Source organism: Drosophila takahashii, chromosome 2R (genome assembly GCF_030179915.1).
Source record: "Drosophila takahashii strain IR98-3 E-12201 chromosome 2R, DtakHiC1v2, whole genome shotgun sequence".
NCBI classification, from domain to species: domain Eukaryota; kingdom Metazoa; phylum Arthropoda; class Insecta; order Diptera; family Drosophilidae; genus Drosophila; species Drosophila takahashii.
In genome coordinates this window covers 13,996,401-14,011,504 of record NC_091679.1, presented here as the reverse complement: position 1 = coordinate 14,011,504, position 15,104 = coordinate 13,996,401, and the positions used below count along the sequence as shown (strand labels likewise).

At 44.2% G+C, this 15,104-nt stretch overlaps 1 protein-coding gene across 1 annotated transcript; it reads right to left on the bottom strand.

Moving 5' to 3' along the window:
- Positions 1 to 522: 522 nt before the first annotated feature.
- Positions 523 to 5,817, bottom strand: LOC138912152 (uncharacterized). Its single transcript, XM_070212012.1, has one exon. The coding sequence runs from the start codon at positions 5,815 to 5,817 to the stop codon at positions 523 to 525; it is 5,295 nt and encodes a 1,764-aa protein (XP_070068113.1).
- Positions 5,818 to 15,104: the final 9,287 nt, after the last annotated feature.

Below are 15,104 nucleotides of genomic sequence, written 5' to 3'. Positions count from 1 at the left end.
GATGTGGCTTTTGAAACATAATTTGCTGTCGAATAAAACACCTAGATCATTTACTTTGGAAATACGTTCCAAAATACAATTCCCGAGATAGTAAGGTTGAATATGAGCTGAAGTTCGATAAAAAGACATCGACTTGCATTTTGCATGGTTAAGGTGTAACAAGTTTATGGAGCACCAAGACTGTAATTCATTTAGATCCGATTGTAGGTGGTGGTGAGAGATTTGGTCGGAGTATGATAGCATACATTAAATTAGTGGCGAAAGATATGACGTTTGGAAGATCGTTTATAAAGAGTACTGTTTGGTGGGGGGCGTCGCAAGTATTTCTTCGAGTTGAAAGCAGCTTCGTCGGCGTTGCGGCTTGGTGCAAAATAGCCGGTGGCAAGCTGTGGGGGAGAGATAAACACTTTGCGATCGCGACGTATGGAACTAAATGAGAACGCACTGGAACTTTTCGTTATTAGCGCGGACCGGCCGGGCGATGTATTTCATATAGGATTACAATGAAAACTAAACTTAAAACTAATGAGCGCTGTGCTTCAGAGCGCTGTGGAGAGATCCCGGGCGTGGGAAGGCGGGAGAGCGGGAGAGCCTGGAAGTAGGCATTCCCAGCGAGGGAAGAGCGAGCATTGGAAGAGGGGGATGGGGGTGCGGATGCGGACGTTTGGCTCCACCTTCAGAACCACCTCCAACTTGAAGTCGTCGTCGCGCTTCGACCGAATCGTCGCCGTACAAATCCGCTCGTCGCCGACGGTGGTAGTCGGCAAGCGGAACGCAGTAGCCAGGGATGCGTCGATGCAACTTGTCGGCGTACACGGGTCGATGAGGGCGGCTGTGTCGAACTTCTTGAGCCCGGTCTCCAGGATTACCATGGCCGTCGGCAGGACGTTGACACTGTGCCGCTGGAGGATGGACGCCTGTGACGGTGCCGGTGTCGAGGAGGCTGAGCGCGGCAGAGAGGCAAGCGCTCTGCGAGTTGGCGGATTTTGCCGGCGCGAGCGCTACCAGGTCGCCAACGCGGAGATTTGCGGTCGGGGCCTGCCACTTGTTACGCTTGTGGAGCTCCTTGAGATACTCCTCTTTCCATCGAGCTTGGAATTGCTGATGGAGCGCCTTTAAGTGTTGCCACCGATTCACAATGGACTTGGATTCCCCTTTTAATTCGGGCTCTACTATGGACAGAAGAGGTCCGCCGACGAGAAAATGCCCTGGTGTCAACGCTAAGAGATCAGTAGGATCTTCTGACATGGGAGATAGTGGTCTGGAATTTAGACAAGCTTCAATTTTCGCTAGGAGGGTTGAAAGCTCTTCAAAGGTGTACTTTCGAGTAGCGGTGGACTTGTAAAACAAGGTTTTGAAGCTTTTGACACCAGCTTCCCACAGGCCTCCCATATGGGGTGCCCCCGGAGGAATGAATTGCCAGTTGAGCTGCTGATGACTATACGCATCAGTCACAGACTCTTTTACGGCTTGTAGAAAATCTCGGGAGAGCAGGGTGGCAGCGCCGACAAAGGTTTTCCCATTGTCGGACTGCACTTGACGGGGACAACCTCTTCTGGATACAAACCGAGCGAAAGCGGCGAGAAATTTCTCGGTCGTCAGATCGGATGTAGGCTCTAGATGGATGGCCTTTGTGGAGAAACATACGAAAACCAACACATACCCTTTTGTAATTAGGCACGCTCTGCCTTTGTAATTTTTGATGTCGAAAGGGCCAGCGTAGTCCATCCCTGTGTACGTGAATGGCCGGGAAAAAGACACTCGCTCTTTCGGAAAACTTCCCATCATCTGGATTTGCAAGCGCTTCTTATGAATAACGCAGACCTTGCAGGAGTTAATCACAGCCTTTACCAAGTTCTTTATTCTCGGAATCCAGTATCTTGACCGGGTGAGACGTACGACTAACTGGTTACCTCCGTGCAACGTTATGAGATGCGTAAAGTTCACCAGTAGTCGAGAGAGTGCACATTCGTACGGGAGTATTATCGGATGTCGTTCGTCATATCGCAAGTTTTCGGAGGCCGTTATGCGGCCGCAAGCCCTTATAAGCCCTTTCTGATCTAGAAAGGGGTTTAAGGAGAGGATTGAACTTGTCGCGGACACAGGACGCTTTTGACTCAAGCAGCGATATTCATTAGAAAAATATCTGCGCTGAGTGCTAATGACCATGAGCCGTTCAGCGGCGACAAGTTCTTGGGCTTCTAGACGGACTTCCGACATCTGCGACTGTTTCTTACATCGCTGGACAAAACGGTGGACATACGCAAGGACCCGTAAAGCTCTATCTAACTTGGAAAAGCGATCAAGGATGTCTTCTGTCGGGATGGACGCCACATGGGCCTTGACAGGACGCCTTTCCACTTCGGTCACCTGTAAGTCGGTGCTTTGGGAAGGCCACTGATCTCGTGGCTTTGACAACCAAGTTGGTCCATGCCACCAAAGGGAGTTGTCGATCAGGTCTTGTAGAGGCACTCCCCGACTGGCCAAGTCGGCTGGATTGTGTTCGGATCGAACATGTGCCCAATTGGCTGCCTCTGTGGACTGGGTAATCTTTGTTACCCGATTGGCAACGAACGTTGTCCATTGGCATGCTGGTTTGGCGAGCCATGCAAGCACAATCGTGGAATCGGTCCAACAATGGAGTTTCGAGGACAGCACTGGCATATGGGGGAGGATGGATTCAGCCATCTCGGACAGCAATAGAGCTCCACACAGCTCTAGCCTTGGAAGCGACACAGTTTTGACTGGCGCCACGCGCGTCTTGGCTGTAAGGAGATGCACTAGCGTCGTGTGCCCAATTTCTACGCGCACATAGATCGCAGCACCATACGCCTTTTGAGAGGCGTCACAGAATCCATGATGTTCGACTCGGAACTCAGGGCGGAAAGAAACCCATCTGGGAATTCGGACTTGATCTAGGACCGAGTAGCTTTTGAGAAAATCACGCCACTTTTGGCACAGTTCAATTGGGAGTTCATCATCCCACCCAAGATCATGAAGCCAGATCTCCTGCATGAAAATCTTGGCACAGACCACGAAAGGAGCGAGCCAGCCTGCTGGATCAAACAGCTTGGCGATTTGGGAAAGAACATGACGTTTCGTGAGCGTGGCTTCGTTGGATAGGTCTGGAGGGGCGAAGAAAAACTCATCGGATGTTGCTTTCCAACGGACTCCGAGAGTTTTCGCCGTGCTTTCCGTATCTATCTCGAGGAACTCGGCGTTTAAAAGATGATTGGTTTCGATATGAGCCAGAACTTCTTTATGGTTGGAGGTCCACTTTCTTAATGGAAAACCAGCCGAATCGAGAGCACTCTGCAACTCGCGAATGGTAAGGTGAGCCTCTTCTGCAGAGTCAGCTCCCGAAAGGACATCATCGACGTACATGCAACCACGAATAACTTTACTCGCCCTCGGATGGGTTAGTTGCACGTCGGTCGCCAGCTGTTGCAGGACCCGAATTGCCAGAAACGGTGCACAATTGACCCCAAACGTAACAGTTTTTAGCTCAAAATCGCGAATGTATCCTTCTCTATTGCGGAATAAGATACGTTGGAAGGCTGTCTGCTTCGGATCTACCCAGATCTGCCGATACATTTTCTCGATATCAGCACTGTACACAAAACGGAAATATCGCCACTTCAGGATCTGGATGGTTAGATCGGACTGTAGGACCGGGCCAGCATGAAGGATATCATTTAAGCTGACCCCATTGTCTGAAGGGCTGGAGGCATTGAATACCACTCGAAGTTTGGTGGTCGTACTCTCCGGTTTTAACACCGCGTGGTGTGGGAGGTAATAACACGCTGAATCGTGGGTAGGAGGGACTTCTCTCATGTGGTTGAGGTCGAGATATTCTTGAATTACTGAGTCGTACTTGGATTTTAGCGTACTGTCCCTTTTTAGCCGCTGCTCGTTTCTTAAGAATTGAGCCAACGCCAGGGATCTGGAATGTCCTAGGGACCATTTCATGTTCTCAGGATCTCGAAAGGGAAGACTCACGACATACCTGCCGGTATCGTCTTTTGTGGTGGTCCGAAGGAAATTATCCTCACAGATCACGTCGGATTCTTTTGCCACCTTTACTGGCAGATCCTCCACCTCCCAGAATTTGGTGAGGAGTTTATCGAGAGACGCTTCGTACGTGTGTGCAACATGCGTAGAAAACGATGAAATTCTATCTTGCCTCGGAGCGGGTACTGGTCCTGTTAGAATCCAGCCGAAAATGGTCTCTTGACCGAGAAGAGAGCCACAGATATTCGCTCGGGTGCCGCTTAGTAGAATGGAAGGAAGTATATCGGCCCCGATTAAAAGATCTATTTGTGCGCTCTCATAAAACTTTGGATCCGCTAGTGGAAGTTCGGGAAGATCTCGCAGGAAATGTTGCGGAAGCGGACATGAGGGAAGATTTCCGGCTATTTGCGGAAGCACGTAGGCAGTGGTGTTTAACTGCAAACTAGGCCGAGTCGGAGAACGAATAGTCAATTGGCAGAGCTTTTTAGTCTCAGCGGAGACCGTTTGATTAAGCCCTGAGACCTGTGCTTGGATAACCTGGAACGGCAGCTTAATCAGGTTGAAAAGGCGCTCAGTAATGAAGGTAGCCTCAGATCCGGAGTCTATTAAGGCTCGCGCTTGGTAGTTGGAACCCTGATGGCATATACTAATCATGGCGGTGCCTAGGAGGACTGACCTAGAGCCTGCCGCAAAATAATTTTGAAGTGTTGGCTGCGTGCCACTGGCAGCCGAAGGACCGGGAGTATTCGGTCTGGATCTGGGCGTTGGCGTTGGATTTGCGCGCGCTGGGGATGGGGTGCCTCGGTGTAGGAGGGTGTGATGGCGGCCGCGGCACGTGAAGCAATTATGTGCGCTTTCGCAGTCGCGCAGCTGATGTGTCCGCGCAAAGCAGTTCAAACACAGCTGTTTTCGTTTAATATAGGCGATCCGTTGGTCGACCGTCATCCGGAGAAACTGGGCGCATGTGCGTATTGGATGGTTTTCTCCATTACAGAGATCGCACCCTCTAGGTTGTCGAGGCGTTACCCTTGTCTCATAAGAATTTATTCTCCGAGACGCCGAGTTGGATGTGGATGCCCTGGGCTGAGCCTGACTAGAACCTGATGGTCGAACATCATCTATGGCTTCTAGGGTTCTGTGACGTTCCGTTAGGAAAACGTTCAGCTCATGCCACGTAGGGATCTCGGCTTTGTTGTGAAGGGACTGCTCCCATAGGGAAAGCGTAAGCTTTGGGAGTTTGGATGAGCACATATACACCAAGAGGCAATCCCAAGTTTCGACCTGAATACCGGACATTTCTAACGCCGTAAGGCACCCCTGGATGGTACTTTGAAGTTCTTTCAAAGCTGACCCAGACTCCTGTGTGACGGACGGCACATTGAAGAGTATCTTCAATTGACTGTTTACTAACAATCGCTTGTTTTCGAAACGCTCAGTGAGGTTATCCCACGCTGAGCGAAAGCCATCGTTAGTAAGGGGTGAATTTGCAACTATATTGTGAGCGCCGCCCCTCGTCTTAGCATTGAGATGGAATAATTTCTCGACAGGAGTGAGTCGAGGATTGTTGATGTAAATTGCCGTGAATAGATCCCTGAAGGTTGGCCAACGAAGATAATCGCCGGTAAAAACCTCGGTATCGCACGGCGGAAGGTGGCAGCCTGACGGAATGTAAGTCTGAGAAGTATCTGGAGTGGAGGTAGCTTGCGGATTTTGCGGAGTCTGCGCTATTTGGTCTGCTATTTGGGCGCCGCACCTTTCGTACGCGCTGTAGCAGTAACCGTACTTAGCCTTGAGAACTGGCAACATGTCATGCTGTTTTGATTCTGAATGTGCGCGCTGATCTTTCGGACAAAAATCAGAAAAGAAATTACGGACTGGTGGAAATAGGGTCTCGACCTGCTAAAACAGTCGATATGCGTGGCTGAATTATTGTAAAAATAATCCCCAGGCTTTTGGTGGAACGATGGAACAAGAATCGCAAAAAATACTAAAAATAAAATACTGAAAAAATACTGTTCTTGATGAAGTATTTTTCGATTAGTATTTTATGAGGGGTGGCTGGCCGAATTAGGATGGGATTAGATATCGTTAGTATTCTTCTTTATTTTTTTTTAAATTATTCGGAGACCAAACAAAAAATACGTTGCAGTGGTATGCGGATGATATATTTTTTTGGAACTTTTATTTTTTCTCCCCAACAAGAAAATAAATCAAGTAGATATATGGATATACCAAACTCAATAAATAAATAAAAATACTGGAATGGACGCGGTAACTAATGGATTCGGACGCAAACCGGGAACAATATTAATAGATTGTTTCCACTGGTTTCTGGGATGTGGACAGTATTTTATTTAATTTTTTTTGGAACTCTAGCGATGAGGGATTTTGTAAATTTAATTTTAATTTTTTAACTCTCAGTATTTATTTAAGTTTATTAGAATTGAGCTTGGTATTTATTTTTTGGTTTTTTACTTTATTTTATTTATTTGGAATTTATTTGGAATGGCTCGGAATAAAGAGCGCTTTAATCGTTGGATAACACAAATGCCCAAAAATGAACTCGTGCATAAAGCCCCTTTGCGGGCTATGTGCGAGAAATGCTGGAATGCGCGGGAATTTGGGGAATTCGTATGTATGTATGTGTGAATGTATGTTGAAGGGGAAATAAAGAACACACTGAGACCCAAAAGTTATTTCACGTCGGCTTTGGGAATTTATTTAATATATATATTTATGGCCGACGGAAATACTTCGATGTTCGGGATTGGGTGTTTTCATAGAAATAATATGTATGGGAGTATGGAAGTAATATGTGTGTAATATATGGATGTAATATGTGTGTAATATATGGATGTAATATATGTGGAATATGGATGTAATATATGTGGAATATGTAATATGTATATTATATGTAATAAATATGTATATAAGATGTGGAGTATATGGTAATCAAGATGGCGGAAAATTTTTATTTTAAATTTTGCAGGCGGGTATGTGTTGTGTATTTTCGATTTATTGTGGACTGTATTTGGATTTTGAATTATGTATGCAAATATTTGTCACAGCGGATATACAGTAAAAAAAATCAGTCTCACTGTTTGTGGGCCTAAATTGGCGGAACACTTAATTTTTGTGGGAAATTAATTGAATTTTAATTTTTGAATTTGATTTATTTTTCACTGTTCACTGACTTTTCTTTCTCACTGTACGCTTGACTTTTTATTTGCACACTTTAATTTGGATTAATATTTTGCAATTTCTTCGATTTAATTTTGGATGTATTTTTACTGGATGTACGGCCAAATGTGAATATGAAACTTGTACATCAATATGCACAAGAAAGGGAATTGGAAAATAGACAATATGGCCGCACGTTAAAGGAGACGAAGAAATAGAAGACGGAATTGGAAATGTAATTTACTAACTGCCGTTGTCGGATTAAATCGGACTTGGATTTTAGACAAATCGTACAGAAAGTCAAACGAATTATGTTTTCGAATGGCTGACTGTCGACCGGCCGTTAATAAAAAATAATAAGTGGCACTTATCTGGTGGAGCAATCCGGCTCGAAGGACCAAAATGTTTGGTGGGGGGCGTCGCAAGTATTTTTTCGAGTTGAAGGCAGCTTCGTCGGCGTTGCGGCTTGGTGCAAAATAGCCGGTGGCAAGCTGTGGGGGAGAGATAAACACTTTGCGATTGCGACGTATGGAACTAAATGAGAACGCACTGGAACTTTTCGTTATTAGCGCGGACCGGCCGGGCGATGTATTTCATATAGGATTACAATGAGAACTAAACTTAAAACTAATGAGCGCTGTGCTTCAGAGCGCTGTGGAGAGATCCCGGGCGTGGGAAGGCGGGAGAGCGGGAGAGCCTGGAAGTAGGCATTCCCAGCGAGGGAAGAGCGAGCATTGGAAGAGGGGGATTTAAGAGCGGGGCAAGCGGCGTAAACAAGTACAAACAATAGTGGACCTAAGTGACTGCCTTGGGGGACACCAGAAAAAACATTTACAACAGAAGACAATTGATTATTAAAGAGAACGCGTTGAGTTCTATTTGAGAGATATCCCAAAATCCAGTTTAGTAAAATTGGTGGAAATCCAAGAAGAGACAGTTTGTGAAGGAGAAGGCTATGGCTTACTGAATCGAATGCCTTGCTGAAGTCCGTAAAAATAACATCAGTTTGGCATTTTTTAAGGAAACTTCGAGGAATAAGACAAGAGAATTCGAGGAGATTTGTAGTAGTTGACCGATGCTTAACAAAACCATGCTGAGCTGGAGAGATTATGGATGTACACATATGTTGAAGTTGGCAGGTGACCAACTGTTCGAAAAGCTTAGGTAAAGCAGAGAGTTTGGCAATACCGCGATAGTTTTCAACATCGGATCTTGAGCCTTTTTTTATGCAGAGGAATGATGAAAGATTCACTCCAAATTCTCGGGAATTCAGAAAGAAGCAGAGATTGGTTGAATAAAAAAGTAATTGGCCAGGACAAAGTTTCGGTACAGTTTCTAAGGACACAGCTTGGTATCTTATCAGGACCCGGAGAAAACGATATTTCGAGAGACAAAAGGGCTTTCAGAACGTCTTTGTCTTCAAAGTATGGAACATAGATATTATTAATGTGGGATAGAGGGTATGGATAAGGAGTCGAGGAGCTATAGGACTGTGGAGAGTAGGTTGACTGGAAAAATTTGGCAAAAAGATTAGATATGTTTAATGATGAGGACTCAGAAGAGCTTTTATAATGAAGAGATGAGGGATAACAGTTACACTTTCTTTTAGAATTCACAAAGGAATAAAAGTGTTTTGGATCCGAGCGAATGTTTTCTCTACATTGAGCAATGTAGCGAGCATAACTCTGATTAGCAGCAATAGTAAATTCAGAGCAAATCGAGACGTACTTCGCCAGGTCTACGAAGAGGTTGGTTTTTAGATATTTTTTGTATAGCCTAAATTTTTTTGTTTTTGAGGTAAGATAAGTGCTTATTAAACCATGGAGGCTTGGATGAGTCAATAACAGATACATCTGGGACGAAAATGTTGATCGACGAATGCAAAAACTCATAAAACGTTGACACTGCGGTCTCTAGATCATAACATGATTTTAATAATGACCAATCGATGGCACCCAAATGTTGGCTCAAACTGTAGAAATTGGCTCTGCGAAAACATTTGACTCGTGTGGCCGATGTACTACGAGTTTCAGCGTTAATCTCAACTTTCAACAACAAGGTTGGGTGGTAAGGATCTTCTGGTGTGGAGAAGGGTGAGCATCGGAGCACAATTGTAAGGGTCTCGTTATTAACAAAGATTAAATCTAGGAGCCTGTCTTTATTGTTCTCCACAAAGTTAATCTGACCCAAAGACAAATCAGATAGGCCGTCGATAAAATCATGTTGACTCTCAGTAAAAAGAAGATTGGAGTCCGGTGAAGTCACCCAAAGCAGGTTAGGCAAGTTAAAGTCACCCATTACAATGAAATGATCTTCATCACCAGTTGCAGATGAAACTAAATCAATTGCAGAAAGGTGCATTAAGTACAGAGATTCATCCGATTTAGGTGGAATATAAATACAAGTTATGTAAGTGTTACTACTATTTAAAGATATTTTGACTGCTATAAATTCAATGGAATGATCATTCTGAAAAGCAAAAAGCTCTGAAGACAGTGAATTGTGAACTGCAATTAAAACGCCTCCACCTAGGGTGGGGCGATCAACTCTATAAACAACAAAGTTATCAGCAAATATTTCTTGATCAGAGACGGAAGAATTAAGCCAAGTTTCAGTTAAAGCGATTACGTCGGCATCGGTGGAAAGACTGTTAACATACACCCTACTCAGTTTTCCCAGTATACTTCGCTCATTTTGGTAGAGTATTGACAAGTTATCTAGTTTTTTGAAGCAGCTGAACTGGAGCCCCGAGTCTTGTCCTTTTGGAGATACTCGTGAACTAACGTATTCACTGGCCAAATTGTAGAATCAAGTTCTTTAGGGAACAAATGGTCTGTAAGAAGAATTTTAAATGAAGATATGTTAGACTGCAGGAGTCCCCACGCTTTTTCTCTGGTCCGTTCGACTTGGAACACCACTCAAAGGGATGTTAGAATGACCTGGAGCCACCCGTCTTGGGCCAGGCAGATCATTTATAGTAGAAACTGCACTTGATGCAGAGACTGAGTCACCAGGAACCAGCCGCAATCCAGGAGTGACGAGGTTTTGTTCCGGTGGAATATTTCCAGGGGATGCCACAGCTAATGCAGAGTGCGACTGCATTGGTAAGTTGTCTGAAGATCCAGATGGAGTAGTATGAGCAGGTGGAAGAGACGGTGTAAGATAGATTGGAGAGTGTTCCATGATGTTAGCACCAGTAGAAGTAGAGAGCATCGCGGTTGTCAGCCCGTTTGCAGGAAGTTGGAGATTATTTGGAATCTTCCTTTTCGGTGATTCACTTAGAATCTTAAGACCGAGAAACTGGGATTCCACTGCCAGGAACTTGTCGTTCATAGAGGCGAGGAGTTTTCGAACCTCCATAAATCCGGTCCTAGTTTGCCTCATGAAGGTGCGCATTTCATCCGTCATCTCACGGCATGCCGTGCAGGACCAGGTGAAGCCGACTTTTTTGGAGATTAAATCCCCAATACGGCCATTGAAACCGGCTCCGGCGCACTTAACGTGCGCGCAATTGTCGCACAGCCAGCATATAAGGAAAGTGTCTCCGCTGATAATGTTATTATACTCGCATTTTTTAGCAGTGCAAATGATAGTCATTTTGGCTGAGTATCAAGTCACTGTGCAGCAGACAAGCGTAGGTGTATAAGCGGCAATAGCGGCAGGGCAGAGCGGCAGCAGGGCAAAGAGCAGTCGGATGTAAGCGTCGAAGAGCAGAGCAGCCGCACTTGTATCTTTATCTTGATCTCTGGTTCACTGGTTGCACTTGTACTTTCGCTCGCCTATCTTGGTTGTCTGTCTCCTGTACTCCGGCTGCCAGCGTCGCGTCTTCCGTCCGACACGTCCCTTGCCTCCTGGCTGCATGAACTGCGGCGCTTACTGCACTGACTGTCGCGCGAACTCCAACTGACTGTCTCGAGCTGCGCCTGCGCCGTCCCTTTTATAGGCAGCGGCGGGGTCCCGTTATTTCCCTTTTTGCACACGGCTCGCTAGGGTCCAATGTCCAAGTGTGTCCCGTTAGTTCCCTTTGCACCCGGCACGCATCGGGTCCAAGGTCCAAGATGTCCCGTTAATTCACGGTGCATCCTCTTTGCGCCTGCTCAAAGTCCACGGCTTTACCGTTCGACCTTATTGCCCTTTGGCGGCGTGGGACCAAGGTCCAACGCGGCACCGTTATTTCGCGGTCTCTCCGCTTTGGCTGGGTCCAAGGTCCAGTATTTAACGGTGGACCTGGATGCCCTCGGATTCTGCCGCATTCTCGCTGCCTTCGCTGTTGCTAGGGGCTCTCCTGACTCAAGATTTGTGGGGAGTTTTACGACTCCTCACAGTAGTTAAATTTCAAGGAAGGACTGAGATCCTCCCTTAAATGAATGAGTTCATCAAATAACTCATAAAATAGGTCCCAATCTTTGGAATCTCCATAAAATGTGGGTACCTGAATTTTAGGTAGCGTTGGAAAATCATCAATTTTATGATTTCCAACTTCTACTTTATTAGGCACAATTTCCTCGAGTTTTTTCTAATATCTTTGGTAACCATAGAAATATCGAATGCTAATTCTTCCAATATATCATTATACCTTTTAATCGTGACGTCCGTAGTGTTTCCCTGCTTTAAAAGAACTAGCTTATCCCAATAAAAATTTATCTTCCCAATCCTAATTTCAAAAGTTGTAATTTTATCGTTTTGAATGTCCTCAAATGTGTGTTTTAAATACCTTTCTAACTGCTCAATCGCTATATCTAACTGGCTTTCGCAGTTTAAATTTGTTTCTATTTTCTGCTCGTTTGCCACTAATTTTCCATCGGACTTATCAGAATCAGCTAACACTGTATCTATTCTTACTTTAATTCTATTAAAAATAGAGAGCATTTGTTCATAATGACTCTTAATGAAGTAATCATGGTCGACTACTCCAATATGAATCAGAGCTTTATGATTTTGGATGCATTCAGCCATCAGCTCATCAAATTCCTTTAAATATTTAAAAAATAAGCTTGGGAGCTCTTCAAGCGCCTTACTGGCGTTTGTAATCTCCACCTGCCTTTTTATAAGTGCGATAGTTTGATCGGACAACATTTTTGCTATATACTTTTTTACTACAAAAAATTATATTAACCGACTTAAATTACCGACAACTTATATAATATTATTATAATATATATAATATTTTTAATTTTCAATTATTTAATTATGAATAATAGGAGTTATCTGATCCTATTTATATTTTATGGTTGCCGCTGCTGTCGTCGCTGCTGATTCATGATGTTCGATGTTTTTGCCGCTGTCGATTAAAGTTGACTTTGGTAGATGCTGTCTCGATCTGTTGTAGTTGTAGTCGTAGACGTGCTGAAGTCCTTGAAGTCCTGGAGTCCTTGTATGCAGGTTAGGTGTTTTATAGATGATTTATGATTTTTTCTTTTTCTTCTTGGGATTTTTCGCTTTTGTTTTTATATTGGGATTTAACTATTTTTGGGGTCACTTTGGGGTCACTTTGATATTATTATTATATTATATTATACCCGTTATTTTTTCAATAAATTTGGGAGTCACTTTTTCGATGTCACCCTCGAATACGCCTGATTTTATTAAATCACTTTTTCGATGTTTGAAGGCCTTGAAAACGCCAAAAATAATAATTGCTCGATGGCAAAATTATTTTTATTTTGTAATTTGTCGATTTCTCGACCACTTTCACAACAAACTTTGACTTTTTTGTTGCAATACTATAGTTGAATTAATTTTTTATTGTATCAGAAAAGATTCTTTTATATCTTTTTGATTTTTATAAATTTTTTACTCTGTTTCTTACCACTGGTGGGGGATAACAAGAGTAAACTATTCATTAACACCTTAAACAAAAACTGCAAGTGTTACAGATTTTATTTTTTAGGTGCTGGCCTAAGTTCTGAGTCTCTTACCACTGGTGGGGGAAAACTGCAGAGTTGTCGAAGGACCAAAATGAAAGGGATGAATTAAATAAAACAACCTTTTCAGTTGAGTTCTGTATTAAAACTGAGTATTTATTTTCAAAGTCCCTTCTTAGGAAACTAACATGAAATTCTTATTCTGATCTTATCTGTGGCCTACGCAGAGGCCGCGTCTGCCTGAGCGGGAGACTTATCATTTGACCCCCGCACAGGAACCTTGGTGCAGCGTGAGAGACATCTCAAGTGATTATTTTCGGCTAGGCTCAAGTGGCCTGCACTTACAGATTACAAGTGCTAGCACCGCTCCCTTGTAGCGTTTACAATTACAGATCATAGTTTATAGCTTTTGTCCTTCGGCGGTGGATAACGTGACGATTGGGCTTGTTTTGTATAAACGTGACCGCCCAGTAGGTCCGTGAGAAAGCTCAGAATTCACGGGCTCTTAGTGGGTTTTATTACGGGCGTGACAGTACAGTGATCTTGCAGGCTCGGCTGGCCTTAATTCGCCACTCGTGGCCGTCGACGACTCCTGGTCGCCATTTGTCATTTGTCAATTTAGTTCCTTGGGTTCATAGCTACATAATCACTGAAGACTTGATAGTGAAATTTTAATCGGTTGAGCTCGGGGAGAAACCTATCTAGACCCTTGCCCAAGCAGGTCCTGGCGCGATCAGCCAGAGGGAGATCGGTCAATCGTTTGTGGTCTCGAGTGGAGAACTCCAGAAGAGCCCTGCGGTTGAGTCGTGTAGTCCCGGATCGGCGTATGACCAAGATCCCGAGTACCAGAAGCCACGCTACGCCTAGCCGCGCAGGCAGCATATCAACGAGAAGAGCGAAGGACATCGTCAACCGCAAGTCAGCCAACGCATCACGACAGATTGAACTAGTAGGAAACGTCACGGGCGATAACCTAAAGGGTTAAGCTAGGGCGGAACGTTCGTTTGCACTAGGCGTAGAAGCGAAATGAAGCGCTCGGCAGCATCCCTGTGTAACTTGGACTGCCAGCGCAATCTGAGTGAAACACTAGTGGGACCATCCGAGACCGAGCAAGGGACAGGTGGTGGTGTATCGAGAGGAGAGACTCCTGGATATTGCGGCCTTTGTTTACCCTAGTCTGAGAACGGTGACGCTTTCCTTAAATCGCTTAGCTGATCTCCTGGCGAGTTCAGGGCGCTACAAGTAGTCGTCGATTCCACGCATCGGAGACGAGCAATGCAAAGCGTCTTCAGGGAGCTTCAAGGATCGTCGAGGGAGCTACAGAACCGTAGCACCCAGTCATCTTGGGAGCACCGAGTCATCAAGGCGACCAGGGGGGGCCTATTTGGCAGCACGTTGTTTTTTTGTTTCAGACGACTCACGAACGATTTTCGAACACAGCTCTCGCAAAAACAAGCAGAAGCAGAACGAGAAAGCAAACAGCAGAGTCATTTAAAGCGAAAGAAAGACTGGAAATTTTTTTTTTGTTTAGAAGCACATGGTCAAAATATCACAATTTAAATGCCATAGCGGATTACCTAATAGATGCCATTTTAAGTCCAAATGTGAAGCTAACCCGTTAAATTCACAAGGAATTTTTGTTTTGATTTTAAGAAATATTTAGGGTGGTGTTTAATGGGAAAGTAGAGAAAAACTTTCAGATACAATTACATGTAAGAAATGCAAAAACACACACACATCGATAAGACGTCACGTACATAGTATGTACTACATACTGTATGTATGTAAAATTATCTGAATTATCGGATCATAGATGGCTCGTCAAATATTCAGGAGTTAGATTTTCTGGTCTCTACTCTAAAACTTTAAAAAAAATTACAAAAACTATTGATATATATATACACACAAAACAGCAAGTTAGGAAAATGGTACCATTTAAGGGGTTATATACCTTTTTTGAGCGAAAAAATTGAGGGAACTTTGGATTTTTTTTTTGGTGTGTAGCAATTATTTTATGACAGTGAAGTTATTATTTATTGATAGTACATG